The 27,887-nt window shown below is 40.5% G+C and overlaps 1 protein-coding gene across 1 annotated transcript in view; it reads right to left on the reverse strand.

The window, feature by feature from the left end:
* The window catches only part of DUSP22 (dual specificity phosphatase 22), a 44,084-nt gene that overhangs the window by 7,402 nt on the left and 8,795 nt on the right, over positions 1–27,887 (reverse strand). Inside the window, exons 3-5 of the mRNA XM_059836241.1 lie at positions 22,047–22,129; positions 6,518–6,567; positions 986–1,060 (exon numbers count right to left, since the gene is read on the reverse strand). Coding sequence (XP_059692224.1) covers positions 986–1,060; positions 6,518–6,567; positions 22,047–22,129 — 208 coding nt within the window. The remainder of the gene's footprint in view (positions 1–985; positions 1,061–6,517; positions 6,568–22,046; positions 22,130–27,887) is intronic.

Below are 27,887 nucleotides of genomic sequence, written 5' to 3' on the forward strand. Positions count from 1 at the left end.
AGTAAGAATCATTCACTATTACTGGTTTGACAGCACTGGACAAAAAACTCCCAACTATTACTATTGTGAGTATAAAGAATGTGTTTGCATTACATTTGTACCAGACTCTTTCACTTGGCATTTTTGAGAACATATTATGCTTTTGAAATGCTTCACAAATTTATGTTTTTTAAAACTCTATAAGAATTCAGACTAATTATCCCTGTTTTACACACATGGAGACTGACGAAATGACTCGTGCATAGCCCTATCATGAGTCAGTAGCAAACTAAGGATTTATGCTCAGGGCCTGTGTATAAGTCCAGTGTTCAAATCACAAGATGACTCTGATTCCAGATATAGACTCAGATATGTCACTTGGACATACAGCACAAAAACTACAACCAATAGCAGAGAGCAAGAAAAAACCCAGGGTGGGATTTCCTTTTCTATTCTCTACAGTCCCAGGAGCATCTCTCCAATCAGAGATTTGCTATTAACAAATGCAACATTTAAATACTTCAGCAGTTTAAAGAAAAAAAAGATAAAAAGATCAATTTCTGTTCAGAGGAAATCTTTTTTAACAACTCTGAAGCCACCAAAATAGCTGTTATAGAAACTAATAAAATTATTAGGGTTATGGAAATCACATTTAGAAATACAGCTATTAAAATAATGGGAAATAAATAGTATGTTTCTAGTCAATGCATCTCTAGTCACATCAATCCTACAAAAAGGTTTGATAAGAAAAGAAGGTTAAGAAAAATTTCTTGGGCTCCTTTTATCTCCAGGCAGCTGGAGTCACACCAGTGACTCAAAAGTCATTGCATGAGGCTTTAATAGCATTTGCAAATCTTCTGGGGCTTTTCAAATAAATGGGGCATTTAAGTCCAAGAGGATTTTGCTATAAAATGGAGATGAACACTAACTTATCATTAAAATGATGAACATCCAAATCAAGGTAGAGAAACCCTTAAGAAGTTTTTTTAGCAAGCGGTATACATACCAATGAACTAGGCAGCCTTCACCTGTAAGCCGGCACTCATGGATAAATTTGATGCTCTCTCTGAAATGCCTTGCCCTGAAAACAGAAGCAGAAGGGGAATAAAGAAAGTGCTCTATTTAGTAAAATCACTACTTAGAAAGAGAGAAATGTATCCGAAAGCTCAACGCTGTTTCTAGAATTTAGAACTGAATACAGGTCTTAGAATGTAAAAGTTGCTGTCTGCCAATGAAACGCAAAACTCACTGCCATAGTTATTCTCCACTCTACCTGAAGAAGAAAGTGGTATCTTAGGCACTACAGTGTGATAAACATTAACAAACGCTTTATTCTGATGACTGTCAAGTCTCTATTTCAGTTTGCGTTTTACTCCTCTTTAAACTAGTAACTTGACCTCACATGTCCTTGCGTACGCTCAGATGTCAGATGAAACTCAGCACAACTACCTGAACAGTTCTCGAGGTACATTGTCTCTTAGAGAGGCATCCACTACCCCCTACCCAAACTTACGCTTAACTTTGACTTCACCTCCTCCTTCAAACCATGTACTAGGACACATCAAAATGTTACGACTTTCTTCTTTGCAACATGAAATCTCTCCCTTTTGTCCCTGCTATGAAAAAATTCTCAATTCAAGCCCTGGCTTCTTCAGCTCCTTCCAGTCTCCTCCTCCCCTCAGACTGCAGCAGCCCTTCTGCCTGCCCTTACTCAAGGTGTCGGCCAGCCCCTGCCTACAGCCTACCTTTTTTAAAGCAGTGGAGGAGAAAATGTGGAGAAGATAAAGACTCAGTTTACAAACCTTAAGGTTTGTACCTCCATTACTCTTTACATGTCCCTCTTCATTTTAAGTGGGGCAAGTCTGAAGGAAAGCAACTGGGCAGCTGTCATCATCTCAGTAAAATCCGCAGCATCGCCTCTTTGCATCCCAGTCCCAAGTTTCTCACCCTGCCTCTGCCTTTCAGACTGCAAAGCCTTTGGGGCTGCCTGCAATTTATTGCAGGTGGAAGCAGCACCTCTTAGTTCAATTGAACTGGAGTTCACTGTGGCCTTTGAGTGCTTCTGCAATTTAAGCTCGCAAGTAGCAGCAATATGTGCAACACAGACAGAGGGAAGAGCTTCTTCAGGGGCAGTCAGTACCAGCCTTATTGGCAAAGACAAACCTGAAAGCACACTGCGCTCAACACCCATGAAACACAACGTCCTGTATTCAAGATGTTTCCCCTCTCAGGGTGAATATTATACCACAAAGGTAAAAGCAAAAACCTCAGCCCAGCACCAGCAGCCACACAAAAATCAGGAATACCCACATAAAAGGAAGCTTCCCTTCCGGCCCAACAGCACAGCTGCTGATACTATAAACACTCAATACCTGGAGGACAACAGTGATGCAATAGTGACAGCGCCTGCGGAACATGCAAAGGTAGTGATGTCTAAGCTGAAATATCCAAAAAAAGAGATCCCAAAGCCCAGGACTCCCTCTCCAAAGCAGTTCTTGCATCATTGGATACAACATGGAGAACACAGCTAGAGAAGACTAGAGTGACTTACGTGGAAAATCTCAAGGCGCGATGCAATCCCAAGCTTTAGGATGGCATGGCAACTCAGGATTTTATGTTTCTCAAGAAACCAATCAAGTATGTGGGATAAGTGAAGAGGGATGAAGTCTTACAAATGCATTTCTACTCAGATTGCCACCCCAAAACATTTTCACTGGCTGAGTTCTAACAAATCATGGTGCTCAGGTCTGACCTGGGGCGGGGGGGCGCGAGCAGCTTCACATAAACGAACTCAGAGGACAAATGAGATCTTGGGCTGTCTTCCCAAGAGGCATTGCTATGGCACAATGAAGGAGCACTTATCCAAGATCGAACGGATTCAGTCAGATGAAACTTGGTTAGGGCTGGATTGACAACATCCCAATCTTCCCATCTTTTCTCTTTTTCTCTAGAAAATCTGGCCAGCAGCGCAGCTCCAAGCACCACTGAACTCACTTCAATGGTCTAGCACAAGTTTTGGTTAAACACTTCAATGCTTTGGTTTGAAAAATATCTGTGAATGAGCATAACACCTTTGCAAGGTACTAAATATAGCTAGCAGTGAACTCCATTCACTCAGTTTTATTCGCCCTTCCTTATTGCTGACACTTGGTCTGCTGAAACACTGTCAAGTCCGTTTACAGGCATTCATGAAAATAAGAAAAGAAAGAGACAAGCTTAGAATTATTGCTGCTCTGTAGAACCATGGGCTCTCCTCAGCTTGAGTCAGCAAAAAGGAGAAATGTACTCCTTCATCCTCTGGCTCCAGCAGACACAGTTGCCTAAACTAATTTTCAAAGTTATGGTCCAAACCATACTTACATGAAAACTAAGATTGAGGACCAGTTAGCTGTGTGACAAGTGCCAGACACAAAGAAGAATGGCAAGTCTTACACTAACCACAAAACAGTTGATTATCATCTGTAACAGGAAAGCACTTGACAAACGTGTTGATTTGCAGCCTATTTGTTGGACCGAACAGTTACTTCAAGACAATTTATTACATGATATCTGGCTTTGACATCTCCCAGCTTAAAGCTGGGTCCTGAACTGCATCATCTTCACAGTGGGAAAACACCACAGGAAGAACCACCAGTACAGTGTCCCTACCAGCATGTTGTAAAAGTTACCTAAACTTACGCATTAGCAAGCTGGATAATCCAAAACTAGGCTGAGGGCAGAGTTCTGATACCACATCTACGTATTCATTTGTTGCTAGTCAGACCTCTACGAATATTATAAAGGTTAAAAACAAAGCATACAAATCAGATAGGAAGAAGCATCTTGATGTTTCTTTCCTTTGGCAATGTAAATGCAACAAAGATCCACCTACATTTCTTTTCTTCATAGGTTATCAGGCTTCTGTATTATCACCACTAAGAGCCTGACCGTTGGAGGTTACGTTCCTTAGAAACACGTAGCCTAAGACAGTTAGCTGGAACAGGACAGGAAGGGAAGATGATCTCTATAGCATTAACTTTTTAGCAACAGGTTCTGTAGGAGATGACATTTCTGGAGAAGTCAATGGCCCAAGGTAAAATTCTCACAGTCCAGGGAAAACATTCATTTAATGCCTAGGAAGCACCTCGAGTTTCAAAAGCAACTGCTTGATTCCTATGCTTGGTAGGGGCAGAACATGGGAGTAGAAGCAAGCTTTTGAGACACTTCAGCAAATGCCCACGTGTTAACAGGGGAATCCCTGCTGTATTTCCCTGGCAATTCATTCCTCTGAGGAAGGGAGCTCCACTAAACAAGCTTACTAGGAGTAAATGTACATTTACACACATAAGAAACCAAAGTTTCCCTGACAAAAACTGAGCTGAAGTGAATTAAGCGCTCACAGTCCCAAAATTCAGTGGGTAAAGGCTTTCAGTTGGACCTTACCAACCTGCCAGCAGTTGCAAAGTAGCAGCACAGCTTCTGACAAACTTACTGTTGGGAGAGACAGACAAGATAGCAGTGTGTATCTTGTCAGTTGTGCCTGTCAGCCATTGCTAAGAAACACAAGGACCTGCAATACAGGACGCGGCTTTTGTGGTTTTTTTCCTGACACCACCAGAATCCCTCTTTTGAAAGAAGAGGGTAGATACACAAGGATGTTGCAGAGGGACCAATTCCCTTTCCTGTTCCTCAGCTTCCCCTCCCTCTGCAGAGGGCACAGACGGTACAGTTAACTGCTCCTAGATAAGATTGTGTCAAATCCTCACAGATTGATCAAAGACAGCTTCCTCTTGCTTTCAGAAGACTGTACATGCACAGCAAGCAACATTGCTTTTTGCGAGCATCATGATTTGATTTTACTTGCAGATCTGGACTGTATAAAGCAAAAAAGAAAAATCGGTTACTCATCAAGTTTTATTTTAAGTGATAAAATGTATCAGTATTAGAAGTAATGACGTTTGCTTGCAACCACCTGATACCAAAGCAAGTATTTTAGATGCCTGCAGCATAACAGAAACAATACTCATGCAAATATTGTATCTTCTTACTGAAGCTTTAAGAGCTTTGGTACTGCGCCAGACAGCTCAAGCGCCGGAGGTGGTTTTTCAATATAACTCCTTGATAGTTAACAGCAAGGGAGGGGCTGAATTGTACATTGATTAACACTCATCATAAATGCCATCCTTTCTATTTCCATTCCCAATTGATCCAGATCTCTATGAACAAAGGAAGCAGATTTGCAAAACGTTTTCAGAAATGCTACAGATCTCAAAATACCAACAAACAATTAATATGGCAACATGTGAAAGTTTCCCTCTAATCTCATATTTTTTTCCTTCCCAAAAGGATTTTTTAAAAATGTATTTGTTTTTTTAAAGTATTAAGGCCACAGAAGTTGTCCAAGACAAAGGCAGTTAGCTGTCTGCCTTCTCAGGCCTGTCTTGAAATTTAGGGTTTTGGGGTGTTTTTTGCTGGGGCGGGGGGCAGGGGATTGTGCGTGTGGTGTTTTTCTTTTTCCCCTTCCCCTAAAATCACAACAGAAATGCAGAATGAAAAGGCAAATCACACACACCGAATGCCATGCTGGAATCTTTCTAGGGTATGAGAAACACATATTCTAAAAATATCCCCCGAAAGCATGAGCCGGAATATTGCTGTGATGTGAGAGAAAAGCAGTGCTGCATTTCCTTCCGTACCTACCAGGCCTCTTTCAACTACTTGTTTCTCTACAAAACTTGGTAGCAGGATGTGGCTGAAACCCCTCTCACCTCTCCCCAACATAAACAGCGAGCTCTAGAAGAAAGAGTTGGTCACCATCCAAGTTCTCTTACAAAACCTGTTTTGATTTCTCTTTGGAATCAAGACTTGCTATGCTCAATGGTTCAAAACATAAAAACCAAGTGCAAGTCAATTAGCGTTTCATGAACATTAGCGGAGATGAGAAAGAGCGAGGCTGGGACACCCTACTTTCAGTACATATATCCTCAAGGCAAGAGTCACCACAGGGTAGAAACTCCCTGCCATGCCAGCATACTACTAAGAGCAGCAGGACCTTCTGAGGCAGGTTCAAGAAGTCCAGAGCAGACAGTTGCAGGGATAGTTTGTACACTAAGACTTTGTCTTGAATGCCCACTGTGAGGAATGTATTTCAACCTTTGAAGCACCAGGCTTCATATCTCTTCCAAATATTTTCTTGTTAATGGCTGGGGATAGCGCTAACAAAAAAGAACAGCCAAGCAAAAAGATTCACAAAAACAATGGCTAGAATAAACTGGGACTAAATTAGGAGCAGACTCACTAAGAAATTCCTGAAGGTTAAGGCCACAAATGAAGAGCGTTTACATACTGACCTTCCTACAAACCCTTACAGACAAAAAGTGGGGTCTGAACCAAAGTGTCTGGAATAAAGTGTGAATATGTTTCCTTATTGGATTAAAAAACCACATTTGTGTAATACTTGTGAGAGCTCAGAATCAGATCTTGCAGCTCACTGTAAAACAGGCATCACTGTACTGAGGGATTTCTGGGGTTCTGTGATGTATTTTTAAAGAAAACTTACAAGTTCTGCGAGGGCGAGTCAGCAGCAGGAATGCACAGATACTTCAGTCCCTGCGTAAAGAAGCAAAAAGGAATGAGAAGAAAATATCCAAGTTAAATACATTTATCTACCACCGCACAAGTCCTGCTCTAGACTGGTGCAGTTTTATTGACTCTGAGGAAGGCACACCATTATGTGGACAAGCAGAGATCATCTCTACGCAGCCAGATTTTAAAACACTGTTTTCACATCTGTTTTGTTGCTAAGACACCAGCACATAGCTTAATCATGCTTCTCTCAAGGCCCCATAGCAAGCTTTTTAAAAGAGAAGCATCTTTACTAAAAAGGTGTAAATCTCTTTTTCAAAATCTTATTCTTCTTACATTTCTAGTCAAACTAAGTTACACCTTCTCCTGCCCTTCCCTTTCTCTGAACGGATGCTACAACCTAAAATTGTGATAAGCAATTTCTTTTGATCCCATGCAATCATTTTTCTTTACCTAGTTGATAAACCAAACAAAACACATTTCAGAGAAGAAACATGTTTCTGGTGTAGGTTTTGGTTTTTACTTTTGGGAAAATTCAAGAAGGACAACTGTAAAACTCTTACTTTTCTTCCACAAAGTTAGCCTCACTTTCTTAGACAGCTATCATAGTAAGTTACAAGATCAATTAGAGAAGTTAGATAACCATTTCTGATGCATTAAAAATGTTACTGGGTATATGTAAAACAGCACTACAATCATACCCTACTGCTTTGCATTGTCAATGCTCATTTTAACTGTCATTTTATTTTCAAAGCTTGTTTTGCTCCTATGACTGTTAAGAAAAAGAACGTTTCTGAAAGCATATTTAGTTAACTTCTCAAATAGGACTTCCAAGAATATAGGTTGCAGCTCAGGCACACAAACACTAAATCGTTCACTGAACGTCTTTTGACTTACCTCAGATGCAGAGTTATGAATTTTTTAGATGTACTTGTAAAGATAAGAATTCACAGCAAAAGGTCTACCATAAAATGCACCTTAGTTTATCTTTCTGTAACAATGCCAACCCTTGTAACGATCCTGCATGTTCAACAACACACACGGACAGTCACGCATTTATGTATAAGAGATCCTTTGCCAACAAGGTGGAACACAACATGCATCTACCAGGCATTTCATTTGCCAGCTGGGGTGGCGGGGCGGAATTTTCATTGCCCAACTGTGACGGCTACCTGAAGCAGCATCTTCTCCAACACCACCTTTGCTTTGCTGGCTCAGAAACCCCTCTTTATTTCCCCTGCACACACTTTGTTACTTCACTTGCCACCTCACACCAAAGAACAATCCCTTTTATAAGGGTCCTGAGCCCTGGCACCACGACACACCATCCTCTGCAAGATGCATGAACTTCACCACTATGTCAGAAAGGATGTGGTGATACCTCACCCCCATCTCTTCACCACCACTTACAGATGGCACCAGCCATTTTCTCAACTCAGCAGAACCCCTTCAGCCAGTGCCTTCTTCACAGCCACACAGATTTGAGAGCCTGCCCTGTCCCCACCATGCTTTACCAGACTTCCTCCTTCTGACAGGCCATCCCCAGCATTGCCACAACCAGAAGAGAGTTGCTTCTGTCTATGGCCTTCTAGTTTGGGAAAGGCAGAATCAGAGCAGGGAAGGCTCTGCAGACAGTGCTAAGTGTGGAGACAGAGATGTGGCAGTGCCTGACGAGGGAGAATGCACCACGAGGACAACACCAAGCCGGTGACAGCACGTGGCATTTTGCGTGAGAGCTGCATGGCAAAATGCAGTTGAGGGGGGAGAGAATAAGAATGAAGTCAGCTTGCAAACCAAAGCAGCTTGCTGCCGGAGGCAACGGCATCAATAACTAACAGTCCCTCCTGCCTTGTACCAGGAGAAGGGATGCCTGCTGTGGGAAACCAGGATGGCTCCACAACCATAAGCTGATCCACAACAGCTTGCACAGATACATTCATTTAGAAAGACAACGTAGCAGTAATACACATATTGACAGGCTGCTGAGCCAAGGATGATAATTATATTGTGACAGATCAATTACGATAATAACCATCTTGTATGACGCATCTGAGAGGTTTATCTCAGACACTAGTATCACTTCAAGTGAGTCACTCCAGTAGAACGAGGGCCTGTGACCTGAAAGTAAATTTACATGCTATTCTTTCCCCCCCACCTCTAGGCAACTCCATGCCACTAACTCTGCACCACCAAGAGGAAAAAACAGGAAGAAAATTGAAGGTAGGAGATGGGTTGACCGCTGAGCACACTATATGCCAGAAGGTTCGCTCCTTCAGCATGCACTGACGCAAGTTGTTCCACAGATTTCAGAAGCTATGGCACGTGCTGAGTGCTTTTCACAGGCTGAGTGCAGAGGGGCTTTCAGATCATGTTCACTTTAAAAGCAGAAGTAGCACCAGCACAAGTTTAAGACCCACAATGTTCTTTTTTTGTCACGGCTGGCTAGTTCCCACTACCACAAGCGAGCATGAAACTAGCCTATGAGAGACCGCACATGGTACTGAATGGCTCATCCAGAGCCTGATCCTGGAGGTCTTCAGCACTTAAAACTTCCAGCGAAGCCCACAGCACACTTTCCACTACTGTGCTCACAAATGCTCAGCATCAGCCTATTAGCCTTATTAATACAGCTTCTCAGACAGCAGACGGTTAAAGTTACCGAAATTTGGTATTTTGACCAATGCATGTCACTTGTACGGTGTTTTGGAAGGCTGTGGTGATGGACTCCTCCCTGTGAGGAAATAATCACACACTCAACTCAGAAATAGTTAGAGGTGGGATTTCAAAAGTACTGTGCAGTGACCTAACCTGACTCCCACAAAAATCAACAGTGAAACTCTCAGTGACTTTGACCCAAGCACAGTTTGGCCAGAGTTGGTAAGTCCTGAGGATCCCACCCTACCATCAAGTTTTGCTTCTCTTGGTTGAAATAATAATGATAATAATAGGATCAAATATCATTCGTCCTAACTGGATACCTGAAATACAACAATGACACAAGATTGCTTGGGGCAGGTATTCATAAATGAGACTCCGGGGATTTTCTGTGTAGATATTCAATGTCGATCCCTGGAATTAGCTTTTCCTCACATATGCTGAACAGGCTTTCTTTTTTAAACATACTGGCAATAGGAAGATACTTAATTACTGAACCCTGCTGTCTGTGATGGGTTTTTTTGTAAAAAAACCTACCCAGGATCAGAATATTATTTGTATATTTGTGCCTCAAGACGCTGCTGCCCTTCCTGTGCACATACCCTGCAGATAACATCTAAGAAATGTCCCAAAGGGACCTTTCAAAGCAGAACAGTTTATGCCAACCGAACAAGTAAATACCTACAACATTTTAGACAGGGTACTAACATGCAAGAAAGACAGACACATCACTGTTTTATTACCTAGCAGCTTTGTTTGCCATTCTAAAACTGCAAAGCAAAACGTATAAGAAGGCAACAATCACTGAAACAGCAACTAAAATAGAATAAGCTAAATCAAAAGATTGTTGAAGAGTCAAGCAGACCAGCTCCTAGTGAAAATTTCAACAGGCTCCAAATCAGTACCTAGTCTGCAGTTTCATGAAACAAACTTGAATCTGGTTGCAGATGCACTATCCAAAGTTGAACCAAAATTGCATATTAATAACGATGGGAAGACAAATACAAATTTGATGTCAACCATATGGACGTCTTTATTTTAGTTATTATTTTTACATTAACTCTGTTTTGTTCCCTGGGAATGACATTTGTCTAAAAATTATTCAGTGGAGGGAGGACAGAACAACTCAAAACAGGTATTGTACCACTTCACCACACACACTAAATTAGGTGCCACAGAACAGCTACTCATCCCAAAACATGGTATCTGTTCAAAGCAAAGAGAAAAGCTTGCAATTATAAAAACTGATGAAAAGAGAAATATTGTTTTAGATCCTACATGAGTAATACATCCACTTTATTTATTGAATACTGCTGCTAATATATTGTTATTCAAACATTTCTTCAGCTGACAGCTGTGTCAGTCCTGTCTTAACTCTCCCAATAAGTTTTTTGTCCCAGATCACCCATTAAAAAAAAAAAACCCAAACAAAAAACCACAATCCAACCTTTTTAATTAAACAAAAGTTATGTATATTCTCAGGTAATAAAATGTTCCATACATATGGAATGTGTTCAAACCCAAGCTCCTAGGTCAATGAGATGCTGAACACAGCTTTCTTCTGCTCATCTCAATTCACTACTACTTTCCACTTGTTACTTTTAAATCATTGCTCACTTTCCTTTCTCCATCAATCACCTTTACCACCAAACACTCCTACCTTCCAACACACACACACTTCTCGAAACTTTTTCCGTATTATTCACAGGATGATCCTAACTGATGCCCTCAAATAAAAGCAGCACTCCCATTTCTTTTGGTGTATTCAACCTGTTAAGATTAACCTGAAAAATCAGTAAAATAAAATATAATTTACTTTTCTGTTTTCTGTTTCAGCAGACAGAGTAACCACCAAAACTAGATTTCTGTCTCTCTTAGGCCCTGAAACTAAATGCTACAGTTAAACCGATACAGTGAGAGCTAACAAAACTAGAGCAAGTATTCCGATTTCAAGATTGTCAAAGTTGAAACAAGCGAGAGTAAAGTAAAATTTCTAAAATTCACTGTTATTTGAGAAACAACGACAACACTTGCACAATTTCATCACAGATTCTAGAACGAAGTCAGTTCTGCTGCAGTGAATATCGAGGTATTAAAACCAAAAAGGTTTAGGTGCACACATATATATGCAGCTGTTTTACATTACAGTTAATAAGGTATTCATGGAATTGCAGTAGTTTTCCAATTTCTAATTACTTTAGAGGTCAATCTACTAAGATTGCAAACTGAAGAGTTATCTCACATTTGGAAAAGGCAGTAAGACTATAGAACACCACCTTGCTAATATCACTAGCTTTTTAAAAAGATAATTAAATCTTTGTTATTAAATCCAGTATTTCATGAAGTGTGCAGGAAACGTCGCAGTCCATTTTCTTAAGGAACACTCTGTTTCTATTCTACTTACCTATAATCTATTTTAAAAACTCCAGCTTCATTTTAACTAAACTTGTAAAAACTGGCATTTGGGTCTTTTTAGTAGAACACGCAGAATTTTACAGTAGCAAAATGACACATCTCTCAGTGCTACATGTCAAATAATGGGTCAGTGACTGAGAACAGGATCTCTGAAGAGCACACACAAATTTAATTGCACAATACCAAGAATAATTTTTGCTCCAAACAGGGTAAGGTGCAAAGAACAGTACTGTGAGACAAATGCAGCATCTATATGGATGATTGTTCCTTTGTAATGATCAAAGATGTTCTGAAGTCATTTAAGAATGATGCTCAGTTTGCTTACACACTAAATTATACTAACATACAGTTCATCCGTGAAAGAAAGCTGTCCAGCGTTTTTTTATATAAAACTGAGTACTCTAGCAAAACACTATGCATGAGAATAAAAGGAAGGACTAGAAATGCTATTCATTATTTCATGTTTAGTGGGTTTTCCAAGTAATATTTTTTACAAATGTTCTTCAGAACATTATCTCTGCCACTGCTTTATATACAGCATTTTTGAGGTTCTAGTTAGCACTGGAAACCTGAATCTAGAACTTCAGAGGTTAAAAGGCAAAGAGAAGGGGAAAGAACCTCAAATTACAAAATTTCTGTTCTCCAAGGGCAGGGGGTGGGGGGAAGAGGTTGTAAAAAAAAAAAGTTTAAAAAGAGCAGGATTGTATTTTTGGCATTAAACCTCTCTATTTAAATTTATGTAAAGATACCATCAACGACTTCCAAGAAATTTTTTTTTAAACCTAAACCCCTAAACTTAAATTTGTGAACCCAGATGCAAATAGAAAACCTCCAGCACCTGGCAAGTTCTTTCAGGTTAGTCAAAAACCATGTGTTAATTTGAGTCGTCATATCAACAGATGAGGGCAGGAGGACTTATTTTTGTTTAGGGGCATTTCAGCAAAAAATCTAAAGTGGGAAACAGCCAGCACAAAGCTTCCTCAAGCCAAACCAACAAGAGTTTATCAAGGGTTTTGTCCAGTAATGCACCAAACTGAACCTGCTAAACTGAAAACCGTTCAACCGTTTGTTTGTCCTTTCAGTTACTTTCTGTAGCAATCACCATTGGTGCTGATTTTATTAATGACTCATAGAAAATACATTTGTGTTTCAGCAAAAAACAACCACTAATTGACTTTAGTGAACAACACACTCGAGTTTGGTTTTGAAAAATATTATAAATGAAATTGAAATTACATGAAGAATATGAACAACAGAAAGCAGGATGCTCCTGCAGTAGAATTTATACACTTGGTTTGTGTTATCTGGAATAATACAGTAGTTTTTACAAGTCATGGGGGTTTTTTGCAGTGTTTGGTCATGGTTTTCTTAGGAAGTAGTCTCAGTGACAAGTCAAATCATTAAGGGTGGAATGTGCCAATCACAAATATAAAGTGTCCTGTTAAAGCCCTGCTTCCCCATCTCTCCTCTCTATCACCCTTTCTAAAATTATAAGAGGGGAATGTTGAAGAGTTAAGGAATTTACTTTACTTGCACAAAGAGCTGCACATATTATTTCTAATTCTAACCTTGAATTCCAATTCTAACCTGGCTCATCTGAAGAAATGCAGAGTGGGAGAAAACACTAATGATTTTATACTAAATTGTGGCTTATCTCCTTTAGGACACACCAAGACCATTTACAGGACTACATACTTCAGCTGAGAGGAAGGACTGTGTTAGTCTGCCCTGACTAGATGACGTATTCAAGCCCCCAGGCATGTCAGGGCATATCTAACATCTGAGCACTACCTATCACACTTGGTCCCTGAACCCGCAAGGGGATCTCCGAGTACTGCCATAAAACAATATATCCCACCTGCCTCTTTCTTTCAGGGAATGCTGGAACATGATCACTACACCTCTGGAATACGCTCACATTACAAGCAGGGGTATTAACACACTCTCCACATCATCTCCTCTGCACAGCACGGGTCAGAGCATTTGCTCTGTTCTGGTCGACACTGTACCCAAGCAATGAGAAACACCAGGCGTTCGCTGCTCTGAACACCTCTCGTGCAACAGCTTGCCACTGAAAACTTCAAATGGTCCTCATCCTCTCCTCCCTGCTATCCGCCACTACAGGAACGCGCTTCCCCTGACACCGCTGGTGCGTGCTGAGCGATTCAAACAACGAACTAATTCAGCGCATCACCACAGTGGCCTCTGCCAAGGATACCTCATGATGAAGGCCTGGCCTGACACACTTTAAAAGCCGCTTTGTGGAAGTCTCTTGGAGGCTTCATAGTGGGCTACCGAAGTAATTTTTGAAGAATTAGTCAGAGCTCTGAACTTCACAAGCAGCGCCAAAGCCAGACAGGGCATTACTTCAAACTAGAGAGAATCTTCTGGTGCTGCTACACCTGAAAGAAAAATGGTAGCTATTTTGCTCAGCATGGTCTTCTGAAACATCTCATGAGGGGAAACCCTTACCATGAAAAGGCAGTGAAACAGCATAGAAGAAAGTTAAGTTTTTTATTAGAAGAAGCGCTTGTATACTTCCTCTTGATGGTAGCATAAAGGCTGAAAATTGACAGCTTCCAGCACTGGTGATAGAAGAGCTTAGTGCTGTAGATGGAAATGCAACAGTCTGACTTGACTAAATTATTAATTTGCAGAGCTGATCTTTATACAATAGCAATGACCTTGCGATATGATATTAGCAACTCTGATTTTGAAGGCTGTCTTGCCATCTCCCTCTTTAATAGCTCCCATAAGTCTTGGGGCTAGATACCAAAGACAGCAGAGCCTGTGCAGAGAACATGTTACCCAGCCATACCCAGCAGGGACTTCTCTCATCATGTCATCAAGATGCAATTTTCATATATGAATGGCCTCCTACAGCTCCAGACTTCTGTATGCTATCCAATGTCATAACACGGTTTTAACATACTGGTGGTTCTCACTTGCTGAGCAGCATCTGTCCAGAATTAGCATATGCTTTTTTCTAAAATAAAAAAGAAAAAAGAAGAAAAAAAAAAAGAAAAAAGCAGGGCTGATTGGTTTCCCAATATTCCCCTATTTAGTTATTTCATGTTGAGCAGTGATATGCTTCAGAGTCCAGACAAATGATTTCTGGACTGGTGTCTGTGTGAAGATATTCCTTTGGATTACAGAACCAAAGAAGAAAGCACTAAGGCAGCTTTCAGCACTTCCAGAGTTATCAGCGCAGGGAGCTGGGGACACAACACAGGAATATTTTCTTTTGTTTTAGCACACGGGTAATCCCTGTTATACACACACACAAAAATTAAGTCAGTCCAGAACGTGCAACCGTGAGAGAAAGAAGTTTCCACAAACTGGTGATGGAAAGAAAGAATTAGAAAACTAAAAGGAGGCTATTCCCCTTCAAAGCTTCAGTAAAAGCTCCCCCATAGTAAGCCTCATCACATGAAGTGCTAACAGCAGATATGATAGGTTTCTATAGCAAAAACCAAAACAGCTGCAAAAAGACTACCCACGAACTCTGCTCAGCAGATTACTTAGACTGTGCCAGAGCTGCCAGTTCAGTTCTTCTATAGCTTAGTTTGCATTCCTTTTCTAAAAAACTGCACATGTAGTCTAAAGATCATCTGTAAACATGCAAGACTATCATACCCAGCTAAAACTGCATTATGATTTACAACACCCAGCCAGGCTTAAAAAATATTAAACAAGATTCCAGATCTTAATGCAAGCTGATATGAATGCATTATCTATACTAGGTCTGCAGGCTATGACCGTTTGATCTTAGAAACATTTCTCAGTTTTTGATAGGTATTCAGTCGTTTAGATCTTCACTTTCCTCCAAAGGTCTGGATTTACCAGCCAGTCATACACTTTTTTTTTTTTTTAATTCATAAGCTTTATCCAGCACTTCCTCTTGTGATTTCCCCAGCTGCAACTTTCTCATCCTTAACACCTTATAAAACAGGTATATCACAGCATTCAGCAGAGATAAGACTGGTGCAGAGAATTTATACAGCTTCTCCGTACCATCCTTATTTTTCTACAACTTCTATTCCTCACACTTACTGGTTCTGTTCCAGTATCTTTTTGTTGCCTGTATTCTAATAATGCATTTGACTGTTTACTCAGGGAGTATGAAAGATTGTTCTAAAAGATCAGCACAGATTTTTTTTAACTGTGCTCTTCCCTTTCAGTCCAGCTTCTTAGATATTGAGTATTTGAAACCCTATTTCTACTCTGATTAAAACTTCAAAATTTGCAAAGAAATAAAAAAATCTAAAATTCTTTGCAAGATGACCTGGCCTGTGAAGCTTTTTATTTTCAAAGATACAGTTCATTTAAGTTGTGCTGGCTGCACAGGCTAATAGACTGGACAAGAAAGATGCTTAGTTCAGTCAGCAATTAGCTCTTCTCTACCTCCCCCACCCCTCCACCCACCTACCATATCAACACTTATTTAGGTAGTCATCAATTCAGGAAAAAGAAGCGGAAAACCACTGGTCTGGAGATAGCATGTACCAGATTAAGATGATATTGTTAATGGCATCAGAATACAAAGAAAAAAGAATAAATAACTGTCCTCTGTGGGTGCTCTGGCTAACTATGCAGTATGAGAGGGAAAACCCATAATGTATAAAGCTAGTATCGTAAGAAAGTTAGAGAAAAAGAAGAGTGGATGTTTCATAGGCATCACAGAGTATTTTTTCAGCAACCAGAAGACATTATTGCAACATTCAAGAAATTCCATATGGTGCTTTAAGGTCATTCTTTTTGTTTGGAGAAGAAATTCCACAAATGGTAAGACTTGAAACAGAACCATCTAGTATATGAGTAGCACAGGGACACAGATTGGCTATTCACATGAAATGGAGATGCCTACAACTTATGACAGCTTTGGTACTGGGCAGAGAGAGATGACAATACGCCCCAACCCAAAAAAGTGCATGTTTTTTTGGGATTTCATTTATTTGTACTTCATCCAAATGACTTTAATTGAAACTGTCACATATACTGATATACTCTTTCCTCATCTGAAAAGAACAACACAATAAAAATAAAAACAAAACAAATATTCTGTAGCAACAGAAACGAAAGAAAGAAAACTGACATGCATATAGAAGCAGCACACATGCAAAAGCCTACTCTTAATGCAATTTGTCGTAAACAGAGCGAACAATTGAAAGCTTTTGTGGCAGAGGACAGTACACGAATGCCCAGATAAACTCTTGTTGATTTAAGATCTACATCACTGTGATCGTTACGATGTCTCCAAGATGAGTGCAGCATACAGAGCTTCCCGTGATGCAGCAGTGGTCTGTCTGATAATGATAATGCTATAAATAAATTCATGCCAAAGGACTCCACAACCACAGGCAACTGGTAACAGGATTCATACATTTACTAGATCAAACCTCTGGTGCAGGTCAAAAGCAACAGCAAAATTGCTAGTAACTGACAAGTGTGTGGTGGACCGTGTGAAAGAAGCTGGCAGTTTCAGTCCATTTCCTGATTGATGGACAGGTGTCTACAATGCACACAACAGTCATCACAACTGGCACCTCAAAGCATCTCAGACGGACCAAGGGCTGTGCAATGCTCTGACTGTAAAGTGCAAAGCTCAGAGACCTCTGTAACCCAGCCTTACTTGATTCAACTTCCACATAAAAATGGAGCACGTGAGAAAATCCACTGTTGCCTCTGGCAATATATTTCAGCAATTACTTACCCTCACGGTTAAAGCCTTGTTTACTTTCAGTCGGAATCTGTGTGACATCGTTTGTCAGCCACGCATATCACGCTGTTCTCTAAGGTGGGTTCTTCACATGGGAACCCACAGACTGTCATCAGACCATCCGTCTCTCTTTGTGGATAACTCCTCTCTGGGACAGGGCTTGAATGACTGTCTGACCAGAAGACCTTCTAGCACCCCTTCGTCCCCCAGGACTCATGCTGTATTCCCTCCTGCATTACACATAGCAATCACCACCCAACGCACTGGAGGAAGCATTCTTGCTTTTGCCAGTATTTAAGCGTGTGTGTGTATGTATGTGGTTGGGGGGAAGGGGAGGGAAGGGTAAGAGTGAGGATTAAGGATGCTGCAAGTTCAGCTGCTTGGACTTAACTGTCCACCACAGCACGCCCTTTCCAGAATGGGATGCAGCTGTTTTCAAGCAGCTGCACAATCCACATCAACATCCTATTTGGTTTGGGCCCACATTCATCTCCATGTAACATCCCCCAGAACAGGGTCAAACACCTGGAAAATCTGCAGAGGAACACTCTTAGCTTCAGAGGACCTGCAACCAGATTCTTATAGGCAAGATTAACAAGATTTGCCTTTAACTTCTTCACCTAGGTCAACTGGCACAAAATTTGTTAGACTCCAGATCTAATGCAGCAGAGTAACACCTAGCTGGCATCCTTTGAAGCAACAGGAGGAAGAATTGCTCAGGATTAGTTAAAAGTGCTTCCACATTCTCTGTGGGTTCTGACTGACTGCACCAGCTTGGTTAGGATATATGGCTATCACAAGTCAGATCTTTTGGTCTCCAACCCCAACAGCTGTTTGTCCCAGCTTTAAAAAGGCAGTTCTACCAAGAGATCCAACAAAGTCACTGCCAGATACACTATTATTTAAAGCACACTCTGAGATATCTGTTTCCTCATCCGCCTTCCAGTGTCTCTCACATTCTGAACAGATTTCAAAACCTGAATTAGCTGAGAAATAGATTAGAAAGCAAGTGGCAAGAAACCTAAGTATTCTCCTCTGTATACGGCTTTCGTGTGGATTTATAAAACATCTGTGAGTGTTCCGTGGGCAGCCATCCAAAGTGCTCTGGAGGAGCCAACTTGTTTCACCAGGGCTATTGCCTCTGTGGGAACACACATGATGCTGTGGGACACCACTCTTACTCAAGAGGTGACTTCTGCGCATCTGAAATAACAAACCTTGTTCCACGTAGCATGCAGTCCTTTCTCTTGGGACACGTCACCAGCTACCTATATTTTTTTTCTGATGAAGTTACAAATGAGCATCCTTAAACTACAAAACGCTTACCTAAGTGGTTAAGATCCTGTGTAGCAATGGTGTACTTCATTGGAATAATAGCCTCAGGATGCTCTCTAAATATAAATTAATTTCAGGCTTGGTTTATTAGAGGAAAAATTTCCTTGAAACAGTTTATACAAAAAGAACTAAGGGGCAATACTGCAATACAGTTCAGGCCAGATTTTGGCAAATTCCTTCCAGTCTACATCACTTGAAGTCTTACAAAACAATTCTATGCCTTGCACTTAATGCAGCCTGTCAATGTCTAAAGGTATAAAAAAAGTCTTAGAATCCAATTGATTTTTAAACCTACTTTTTCCAGCATGAAAGTACACAATAACTTCCTAAGGCCAAACTTTGATTATGAGCCACTCATAAATCAGACATCCATGAAGGTTTGTAAATGATCATTGAGATAATGTCTGAAACCAAATTTCAATAAGAAAACATTCTTCTTTGGTTTTGGGTTTTTTTTAAAGTTACTTCTCAATAGACACACACTATGAAACCTAAACCGATAAAACAAGTATTTTTTGTGAAACTCTTCAATCATTTTGTAGTAAGTTGGTAAGCTATGAGGAACTAAAGCAACATATATTCAAATACTGCAGTATATAAAGCATAGAGGAAAGCATACTTTTTAAAAGGTACTGTGAATATTTTAAACACAATCAACTAAAAGTGGTCTGTAACATCACAGAGAGGGGCAATGCTGTAAGTTACTAAAGTAGAAAATAATTTTACGATCTGTAGCAAGTTAGTGTTCACCACATACACTGATGTTTGCTTTTATTTCTTGAGTATGGACCATGAAGACAAATTGGTCATTTTCATTCTCTACCCACCATCACCAGCTTTAAGCACTGTATCAGAAGTATTACTGCATCAAAACAATCATTACTGAAACTTCAAAATCTTAGAAGCAAGATGTGGGTAATTTGTCACCTCTTTGAGAGCTAAGGTATGCATCCATAGTCATTTGTTCCACAGACAGCCAAAAAAAGGCCAAATTCTCTTTAACAACATGTTACTACAACACTATTGAGTTTTCAATATCTAAAAACACTTACTTTCCATGGCTTGCACCGAAAACTTTGTTTAATGAAATGTTTGTAGCATTTTCTATAGGTTGACTAGGAAATACTTGAGATAAAATATGGTTAGCAAAAGACAAATGCAACTACCACACTCCAAGAAAAGGCAGCTTTTTACAGATGATCAACATTCACATAAATACACACACACAAAACAGGGAACCTCAGGAAAAAAAAATTCTCATACCACTGCAATTCCATATTTAAAGGTCTGAATAACATCAGATGGATTTCTGAACACAAATGTAAGACCTCACTTTCCAAGAGTGAAATCTGGGGGGAAAGGGGAGAGGGAGACACGTAGGAAAAGCATTCCCATTTGACTTCAGTGGACTTGAGAACAAGCCCCAAGGACAATGTGGATACACAAGCTGTAAAGAAACCTACCTACAACCTGGCAAAGATGTAAATAACAAAGGAAGTAACACAACCTAACAGGTCTTTTCTAGGCCCTTGTTCCTAAACAGAAGCATTTATTTGCAAACAAGCAACACAGTAAGACCATGAATGATAAAGTAATTAATAGTCATCTCCGCTCCCAAATAAATGGAACTTGCAATCCTTCCACTACTTTAAGAACTAGAGAAAAAAGTTTTAACTGTTGTTTTCCAGATCACCAGCACATAAAGGAGTATATTGCATGCTGAGAAAATAGAAGACACAGCTGGAGAAATATTTCTTTTAGGTGCAGGAGTGAATAAAGGAAGTCCATCCTCAACAAGCCACTACTTGTTCCCAGGTCACTGTAACTTTCGAGACCCTATTGTGCAGACTGAGAACAGATCTGGGTAAATATAATCCTTCATGCCTTTTGTGGGGGTAGCTAGAGGAAGAAATGGTGACTTGGTTATATTTAACCCACAAAAGCTCCCAAATCTATTTACCATGCAGCCCCACAAACAGATGCACCACCACAAGTGAGGCGGTGGCATGTGGGCTGCCAAAACTACCACCACCACAAGAAACACTGGCCTGAGGCTGCAGCTGATCTGTGCCATAATTAGTCTTCCTACTTTTCTAATCATGATAATAAAACAAAGCTTGCTCCTATTCGTTTTAGAGAACAGCACCCTAGAGGAAACATTACATCTTCCTTACTCAGTACAACTGTTTCTCTCTTCAACTAAGAGCGGGCTTGAAATTCAGTATGTTTCAGACTTAAGCATCAGGCACAATAGAAGTCAACAGCTAAAGTTCTGCTTCAACACACTTCTCAGTTCAAGGTCAACCCTGAATTCACCATTCACTTGATTTTAATCATGACATACTAGGGGCATCTTTTGTTCAGCTTACCTATTGACTTGCCTGGGAGAGGTGGCAATTCTGTAGTTTAAGGGCTGAATTCACTAGAGACTTTTTACGTTAAGAGAATGAAAAGCAGAGATTCCCAGCAGCATCTGAGGGGCAACACCAGTAACTGCCCTACCCACTATTTTGCCGTATTTCATGAAAAGTGGAATGCAGGGAAGGAATAAACAAATTTAAGGGGACAACAGTTCCCAACATAAATCAAATAGCAGGATTTTAAGGTGTAGCAAAGCCCAGCCAAACTCCCCTCCTTCCAACATAAGCTGGCATAAAGAAGAAAGCACAACAGCCCAGTGTGGGAGGCCCGCAGCCTGATCCCAGCTCTTTCACTGCTCAAGATGACACAGCAAGTCAAGTCATTTCAGCTCTTCAGATCAGCTTCCCTTCAGCAAAACGTGGCATAATACTTCATGTTAAAGTGCTGGAGACCTACAGATGCTCTGCTCTATTAGATGTATTATATGAGGGAGCACAGGTTCCTCCCATACCGCAAGCCTAAATAAGGCTATTTTACACAGAAAAGGACTGCAAACCTCTTACATAAGCACCTGCTATAAAGATTCAAGAAAGGGGCCCAAGGACAAAGGAGGGTTGGTAGTGGGGAAGAGGGAGAAGGAATGTTGTTGTTTATGCGATGCTTGAACTCCACACAGAAGGAAACTTACCTTTACTATTAATAACACAATCCCGTTATTGTGGTTTTTACATATATATTATTGCATTATATATATTGTGTGATATATATATCCCCATAGATGTGTTATATATATTGTGTTATATAAATAATATGTATTTGTCAGCTAGATTTCTTGTTGTTATAACAGCAGCAACAACAAAATCTGTGACTCGATCCCAAAACTACAGCTGTCAAACATTTCCACAAGAAAAATCAGTCTCAAAACACCAATTGTACAGAACAAGAAATTAACCCCAAGATGACTATAACAGTCAACTGCAAAGTAAGGATTTACCATGGAGTCTCCCACACCTCTTACCTCGAGCATAGGGCGGGCACTGTCGTGGATTGAAAGAATGTGCGTAATGTTATTCTTACTCAATTGCTCTACGTCTCGGGCATCTGTGATGAAGGGAAAAAAGGAAGAGAATTTCTTTAATCTCTTGAAATAGCCTACTCCCCTTCCCCTTGTGCATGTTGAAAATCACTTATCACTGGTACATTTCTTTTTGAAGCTTCATAAAGTAAAGCAAAACCCCAAATGCAGCTGTTCTAGAACACCATCATCAGGGCGGGTAACGGGAAGACACACTTCTAACTCCAAAACAAATTATATTCTATATAAAGAACAAGCTTAAGTGACTCAGGAATGTGTTCTTAAGTCAGAAGTTTCATGTATTTTGCATCTGAAATATAAGTCTGTGTATGCCTGTGTGCAGGTGATGGCCATCTGAACAAGCAGTCAGAACTGTACAAGAAATAGCTTACCTCCTCTCTACCCACAAATCCCCCTTCAGGAGATATATTTTCACTTGGGAAATAGACCTTGTGATATCCAGGTCTGAGAAGTGAAGCCAACCGTATCACTTGAATTGAGGTATTAATGGGCAAGCCAAAACAAGAACTAGATTCATACTTCCTGCGGACTAGTAGGGAAAAAGTACATTTAGCCAATACATACCCTAATTTTAAGTCCGAAGAGAGATACAGATGATAAAGATATCGAATGTATGAAAAAGCAAAACACTACAGCAAGGAAGTGCAGTTGTGAAAAGGTGGTTCCTAGACCTGTAACCAAGGGGTTTCAAACATTCAAAACTGGAAAGCAAACTGGGGCGACTGAAAATTTGATGCTAGATACTGCGAAAGCATACGTTTGTTTCTATGAGAAGGAAGGTAAAATAAATTATCTCTCATCAGTAAGGAACTTTCCCCATACTAAACGATTAGCATGCCAGAAAGTGACCTCGAAGAACCACTAATACAGGTAAAAATTAGTTTTTGTCCATTTACTTTTGACCTTTTTGCTTGAGAATGGCACAGCACACCATGGCAATTACAGCAGTGGTTTTGTGATGCGAACACCTGCCTTCCAAATCTGCCCATACAATCTGTTCACATTAGCCTGGTTGCACACAAAAAAAGAGCACTGACCACAGAGGTTTCAAACCGGCTCTCTCTAGGTACAAAAATAACAATAGCATCACCTGTACATACTTTATGTACGTGCAAGAGTTCAATTAGCATCTCTTGCTTCATCTTATTCCACTCTATTACAAAGTTTCAATGCCTTTTCTACATCACAAAGGAATTGGACATTTAATTATACTGCCCCATAGATAAGATCCACGTGAGCACAATAAAAGGCAATAAAATTTAAACCTAATCCAATTATGAAAGCTTCTCTATAAGGCTAATAAAATAGAGAAAAGAGTCAAAACTGCCTTGATTGCACTTGCTACTGGTCAAGCCTGCACAGTCAACACAGATGCCTAATCTTTCAGGAGATAATTAACACAAATTCCATCTGAAACAGAATTAAGGTCTAGTTTCACAGAACAATTAAAATTTCCTAGAAATCTCAGAGTGAGCATTTCAAAGAAACAATGCTAATGTTTGCCAGGAGAGGTCTTCTAATCCACCTGATCTTCAGATTTTTCAACAGTTTATGGGACAGTCTTGATTCCTCAGAAAACACTTAAGCAAGCAATGGTTTGGAATCCCAGAAACCAGCCTAAGGGTCCCTAAAAATCACTGCTTTCTGTTCTCCGGCGGCTAAGGGCAGATTTCAGAGCCTGCTGGCTGGAACTCACGGTGTTAATGCATACCTAGCACAGCCAGACCCCAATCTCTAATTATCAGTATGACCCACACAGTAAGAAATGGCTTGCCACACAAGGCAAACAGCTTTAAAAGGATATATGATCCAAATTAAATGTTGACTGCTTTGAACCAGTCTGAAAGGCCTAATGGACACAGTACAACTCAAAAGGACTGAAAGATTTTAGTTCTTCAGTTAACCAAGGACTTAGGCTAAAGGAATTTCAACAAATCAAAACTATACAGTAAAAGAGTGAGATTTCAGATATTCCTAGAAACAAGCTGGAAATGGCTATCCCAGACCTATATCCCAGGGTAACCAGCAGGTCCTCAATATATTTAGGAAGCAACCACTCAAGTCACAAAAGTAGATGAGAAAAAGCTTCCCAGCCAATCTACCTGGATCTAAACTTTAAACCATTTACAAAGGGGAAATTCCCTTGGTTCCCCCAGCACCTGCCATAAGTCTCTATAGATACTACACACAAAACTATTTAAACAGGAGTACAAATGAGATATCCTGTCACTCACGGTCTCATACTATAAATTACACAAAAAAAATTATGGGGTTATGTAAAGGACCACCAAAAGCCAGAAGAATCACCATTACCACAGCAATTCTAACTTCTTTGCTGTAGCACAGTGCTGTACAACCACATGCAGGCTCACATTTTGAAATCACAGCGTGAAACACCCTATTTCCAAATTTAAAGATGAAAGAAGCCTATCAGAATCCATCTTGTGCATCCCTACAGGGTGCCTCAAATGTGGTATTATTCTTCACAATAGGTTATCTAATATTCTGTTTCATACAGTGAAACATTTCTCAGCTGATGCAGACTTTTGAGTAAAGCCTTCAGGTATCTCTCTCCTCACACAAAGGGACACAATTCACACTAGGGAACTCTCGCTCTTTCCCTCCCACACCCATATTTAGCTGCTTTTCCCTCAATCTCATCCTATGACTCCTAGCTTAACCCCTACTCATATGCAGAGAGCTGCAAACACTTAATTGCAAAAGCAATGGCAAAGTCATCAAAATGGGACCCGCGGGGGTGTCAGAATTTTGTTTCCCTGCAGCTCTGGGAACCCTTGCTGTGTGGCTGGGGAGCAAATCACCTATCATATTGTGCTTCCGCCCCCCATATGCAAAAGGGAGACGATACTGGTCCAACCACTGCTATTAAGACACATCAATGACTGAAGGACTCCAGTACTAGGGTCATGAACTCTCAAACGTACATAAAACCATTCTCTCTTACTTTAGTATTTTAGTACCTCCATAGAGATGCAAGGTGAGGAATAAAGATTTCTCCCTTTGTAGAGTTAGATGGGAAGAAATAGCTGTAGAGTCTTTTTCACCTCTACTAACAACAAAATACAAAAGCATCCTGCCAGGAACAGGAAAAAAAACACATTACAGTGATATGGGCTTGATCTGCAACATTTAACTGCAACTCACTTGTGAATTTAGAAGATTAAACGTCCCCACAAAATAAGTGAGATTAGTTTATTTTCATTTTGTCACCTTTCCTCCCATTAGCCAGCTATCCCAAACTAAAGACATCCTCCCTTCTTCCTCCTCCAAAGCCCACATTTCTAACTTTGTTGTTAGTCTAAAAAGACAGATATGCTCCTATAGCACAGTAAGCTAATAAGTATTAAGTTTTCAATATAAAACTTTTTGTTATGTATACAAAAATAAGGTAAGTGCTTAGAGAAGGCAAGTCAGCCCAGTACGTACAACAGTATTACGTCTCAATCTGCAGATGTATAGAGACTATAGTTTCATCATCACCAGATTTTTTTTTTATTTTTTTTTTAAATAAAGCAACTTTTTGTCTACACTTTATTTTCTGCTTTGGAGAGAACTAGAGATAGACACCTAAAGGAGAACCTAATCTCCAGTGGTTCAGAGCACTAAGACCTATTACTGAGAATGGTTTCCCATAAGGAGAGCTTTGTTCAAGTCCAGTGATCCACACTGAGAGACACACACACAGAGGAACTAAGCACATCTCCTGTACCCACTTCACACTATGTTCTAATACATATTTTGTCCCAGCCTCTCAGAAGGATCTTTTTGGGGAGTGAGAAAAGTGGGGAAAAGGGTCCAGTAGCCTCTTGAATGAGAGTACCTACAAAATGTCTTCCTTCAAAAGATGAACCTGAAAAAGGGAATGGTATCTTCACCCTCTCCTGTTTTCAGTACCTGAAATAAAGCCTTTAGAAAAGGGAACTTTCCCCCAAAAACATTAAGCAGCTGATAACAGGAATTAATTGAATCTAGAAACACAGCAGAACCACTTGGTGGGCACTGCCTTTTTATACACTTAGTAACGGGAAGGGCAGAAACTTTCCCAAGACTCTCCAGCTCATCCACAGCAACACTGGATTCTTTGGGGGGAATTAAACCTCAATATTGTGGCTTTCCCCTTCAAATCAAAAAGCCCCCAAATATTCCATTGGAAAAACTTGAATCTTCCAGATACGATTACAAGCAAGGAAGGACACAAGCTCTTTAATATTCAAGGTAGAAACACTCTTGAGTCTCTGGTGCTCGCTACTGCCACACCTTTCAGTTTGGAACCAAACAAGCACCCATTTAGAACCTCCTATCAGAAGAAATGGTATTTTTTCCTATTTATGCAGAGAAACAGCCTAAAAAGCCCTGTCATATCAGTCTCTTAAGGAACAAAGCACCTATTTTCATCATGAGCACAGGTGCCTTTCAAGGGACCTCAGGTTTCCAGTGCAGAAGTCACGTGGGCATGCAATCCCAGAATCAATTCTTTGTCTTTTGGGAGGATTGAATTTCATCTGTAAGGTACAACTGGAACAAACCAAAATTCCCCCCAAACTAGAGGCGGGACGAGGAGTTAACTTCCTCTTCCCTCATTTTTCTCTCTCAGCCCCCCACCCTCCCCTTTGCAAAGAAATAACTCCTCCTTAACTTTCACTGAAGAAGCCTGAGAGCTGTTTCCTTATGGGCTTTCAGACCAAACTCAGTGTTGGTATTTTGTATGGACATCCGTGGTTCTTCTTGATTTTTTCTGCCCTCTAGCTGTGCAATCTCAAATACGCTCTCTCAGGAACATACCACAATTTTAATGTGCTATTGATGAGCAGAATCATGCTTATAAATCTTACAAGATATCAAGCACTTAAGCACATGCCAAGATCTATGCTTTTTCAGGAAAGGTTTCCAGAGACGTACTCAAGTCCTGTGTATTTAGGGGGATTTCAGCATGTACTTCAGTGCTTTCCATAATCACAACTACACATAACTTTATACCCTAAAGACCCTACGATGGTTACAAAAGCCCCCTCTCATTCTATATGCCTAAAAGTCTGTGCAGCGGCAGCGGACAAACCAGAAGCAGCAAGCTCAACTCCCATTTCTGCCACAGATCTATTTCACAGGTTTTTCTTGGGCCTCCGTTTATCTCCCAGTCAAATGCAGAGGAGTTTGCGCTTCCTCTGTTATGGATTATTTTTAAGGACTAAAAAGACAGTAAGAAACCTTATACATAAAGTAGAAATATTGCTGAATATTGAATAATAATTCCCCAATCGGAATAAGTGCTGAATGCTTTTTCCAGACAACTGCCCTCCAGGATTACAGTGTTTAACATCTTTAACATCCTGCTATCACTCAGCAGGAAGGCACCCATCTGGAACAACCGTGCCTCTTCCCAGTCTGTCAGTGTCCCCAGAGGTCTCACAGGAGCGTGCGTAGAACAGTATTTTGACCTAGCTACGGAAACCCTGCCTGGCCAGGCTCCCTGAAGAGTGGCTGGAGAAAGGAGGGGAGGCTATTCTCCAGAGGGCAGATCACAGCGATTCAGAGAGATTCCCCTGACTCACCTTCTGGAGAAGCTCCCTCCTCTCTACCTGCTGCACAGGGACCCGGAGAGTGCCACGATGCTGCAGCCCTGCGTCCCGGAGAGATGCACAACGCTGGGGATTCAGCGTTACTCCTCTTACTGACAAGATAGAAGTTTATTCAATTCAAGCTATCGGTCTCAAGCTGAAGAAATAGAAGACTGCTCAAAAGTGC

Source organism: Gavia stellata, chromosome 3, assembly GCF_030936135.1.
Source record: "Gavia stellata isolate bGavSte3 chromosome 3, bGavSte3.hap2, whole genome shotgun sequence".
NCBI lineage: Eukaryota > Metazoa > Chordata > Aves > Gaviiformes > Gaviidae > Gavia > Gavia stellata.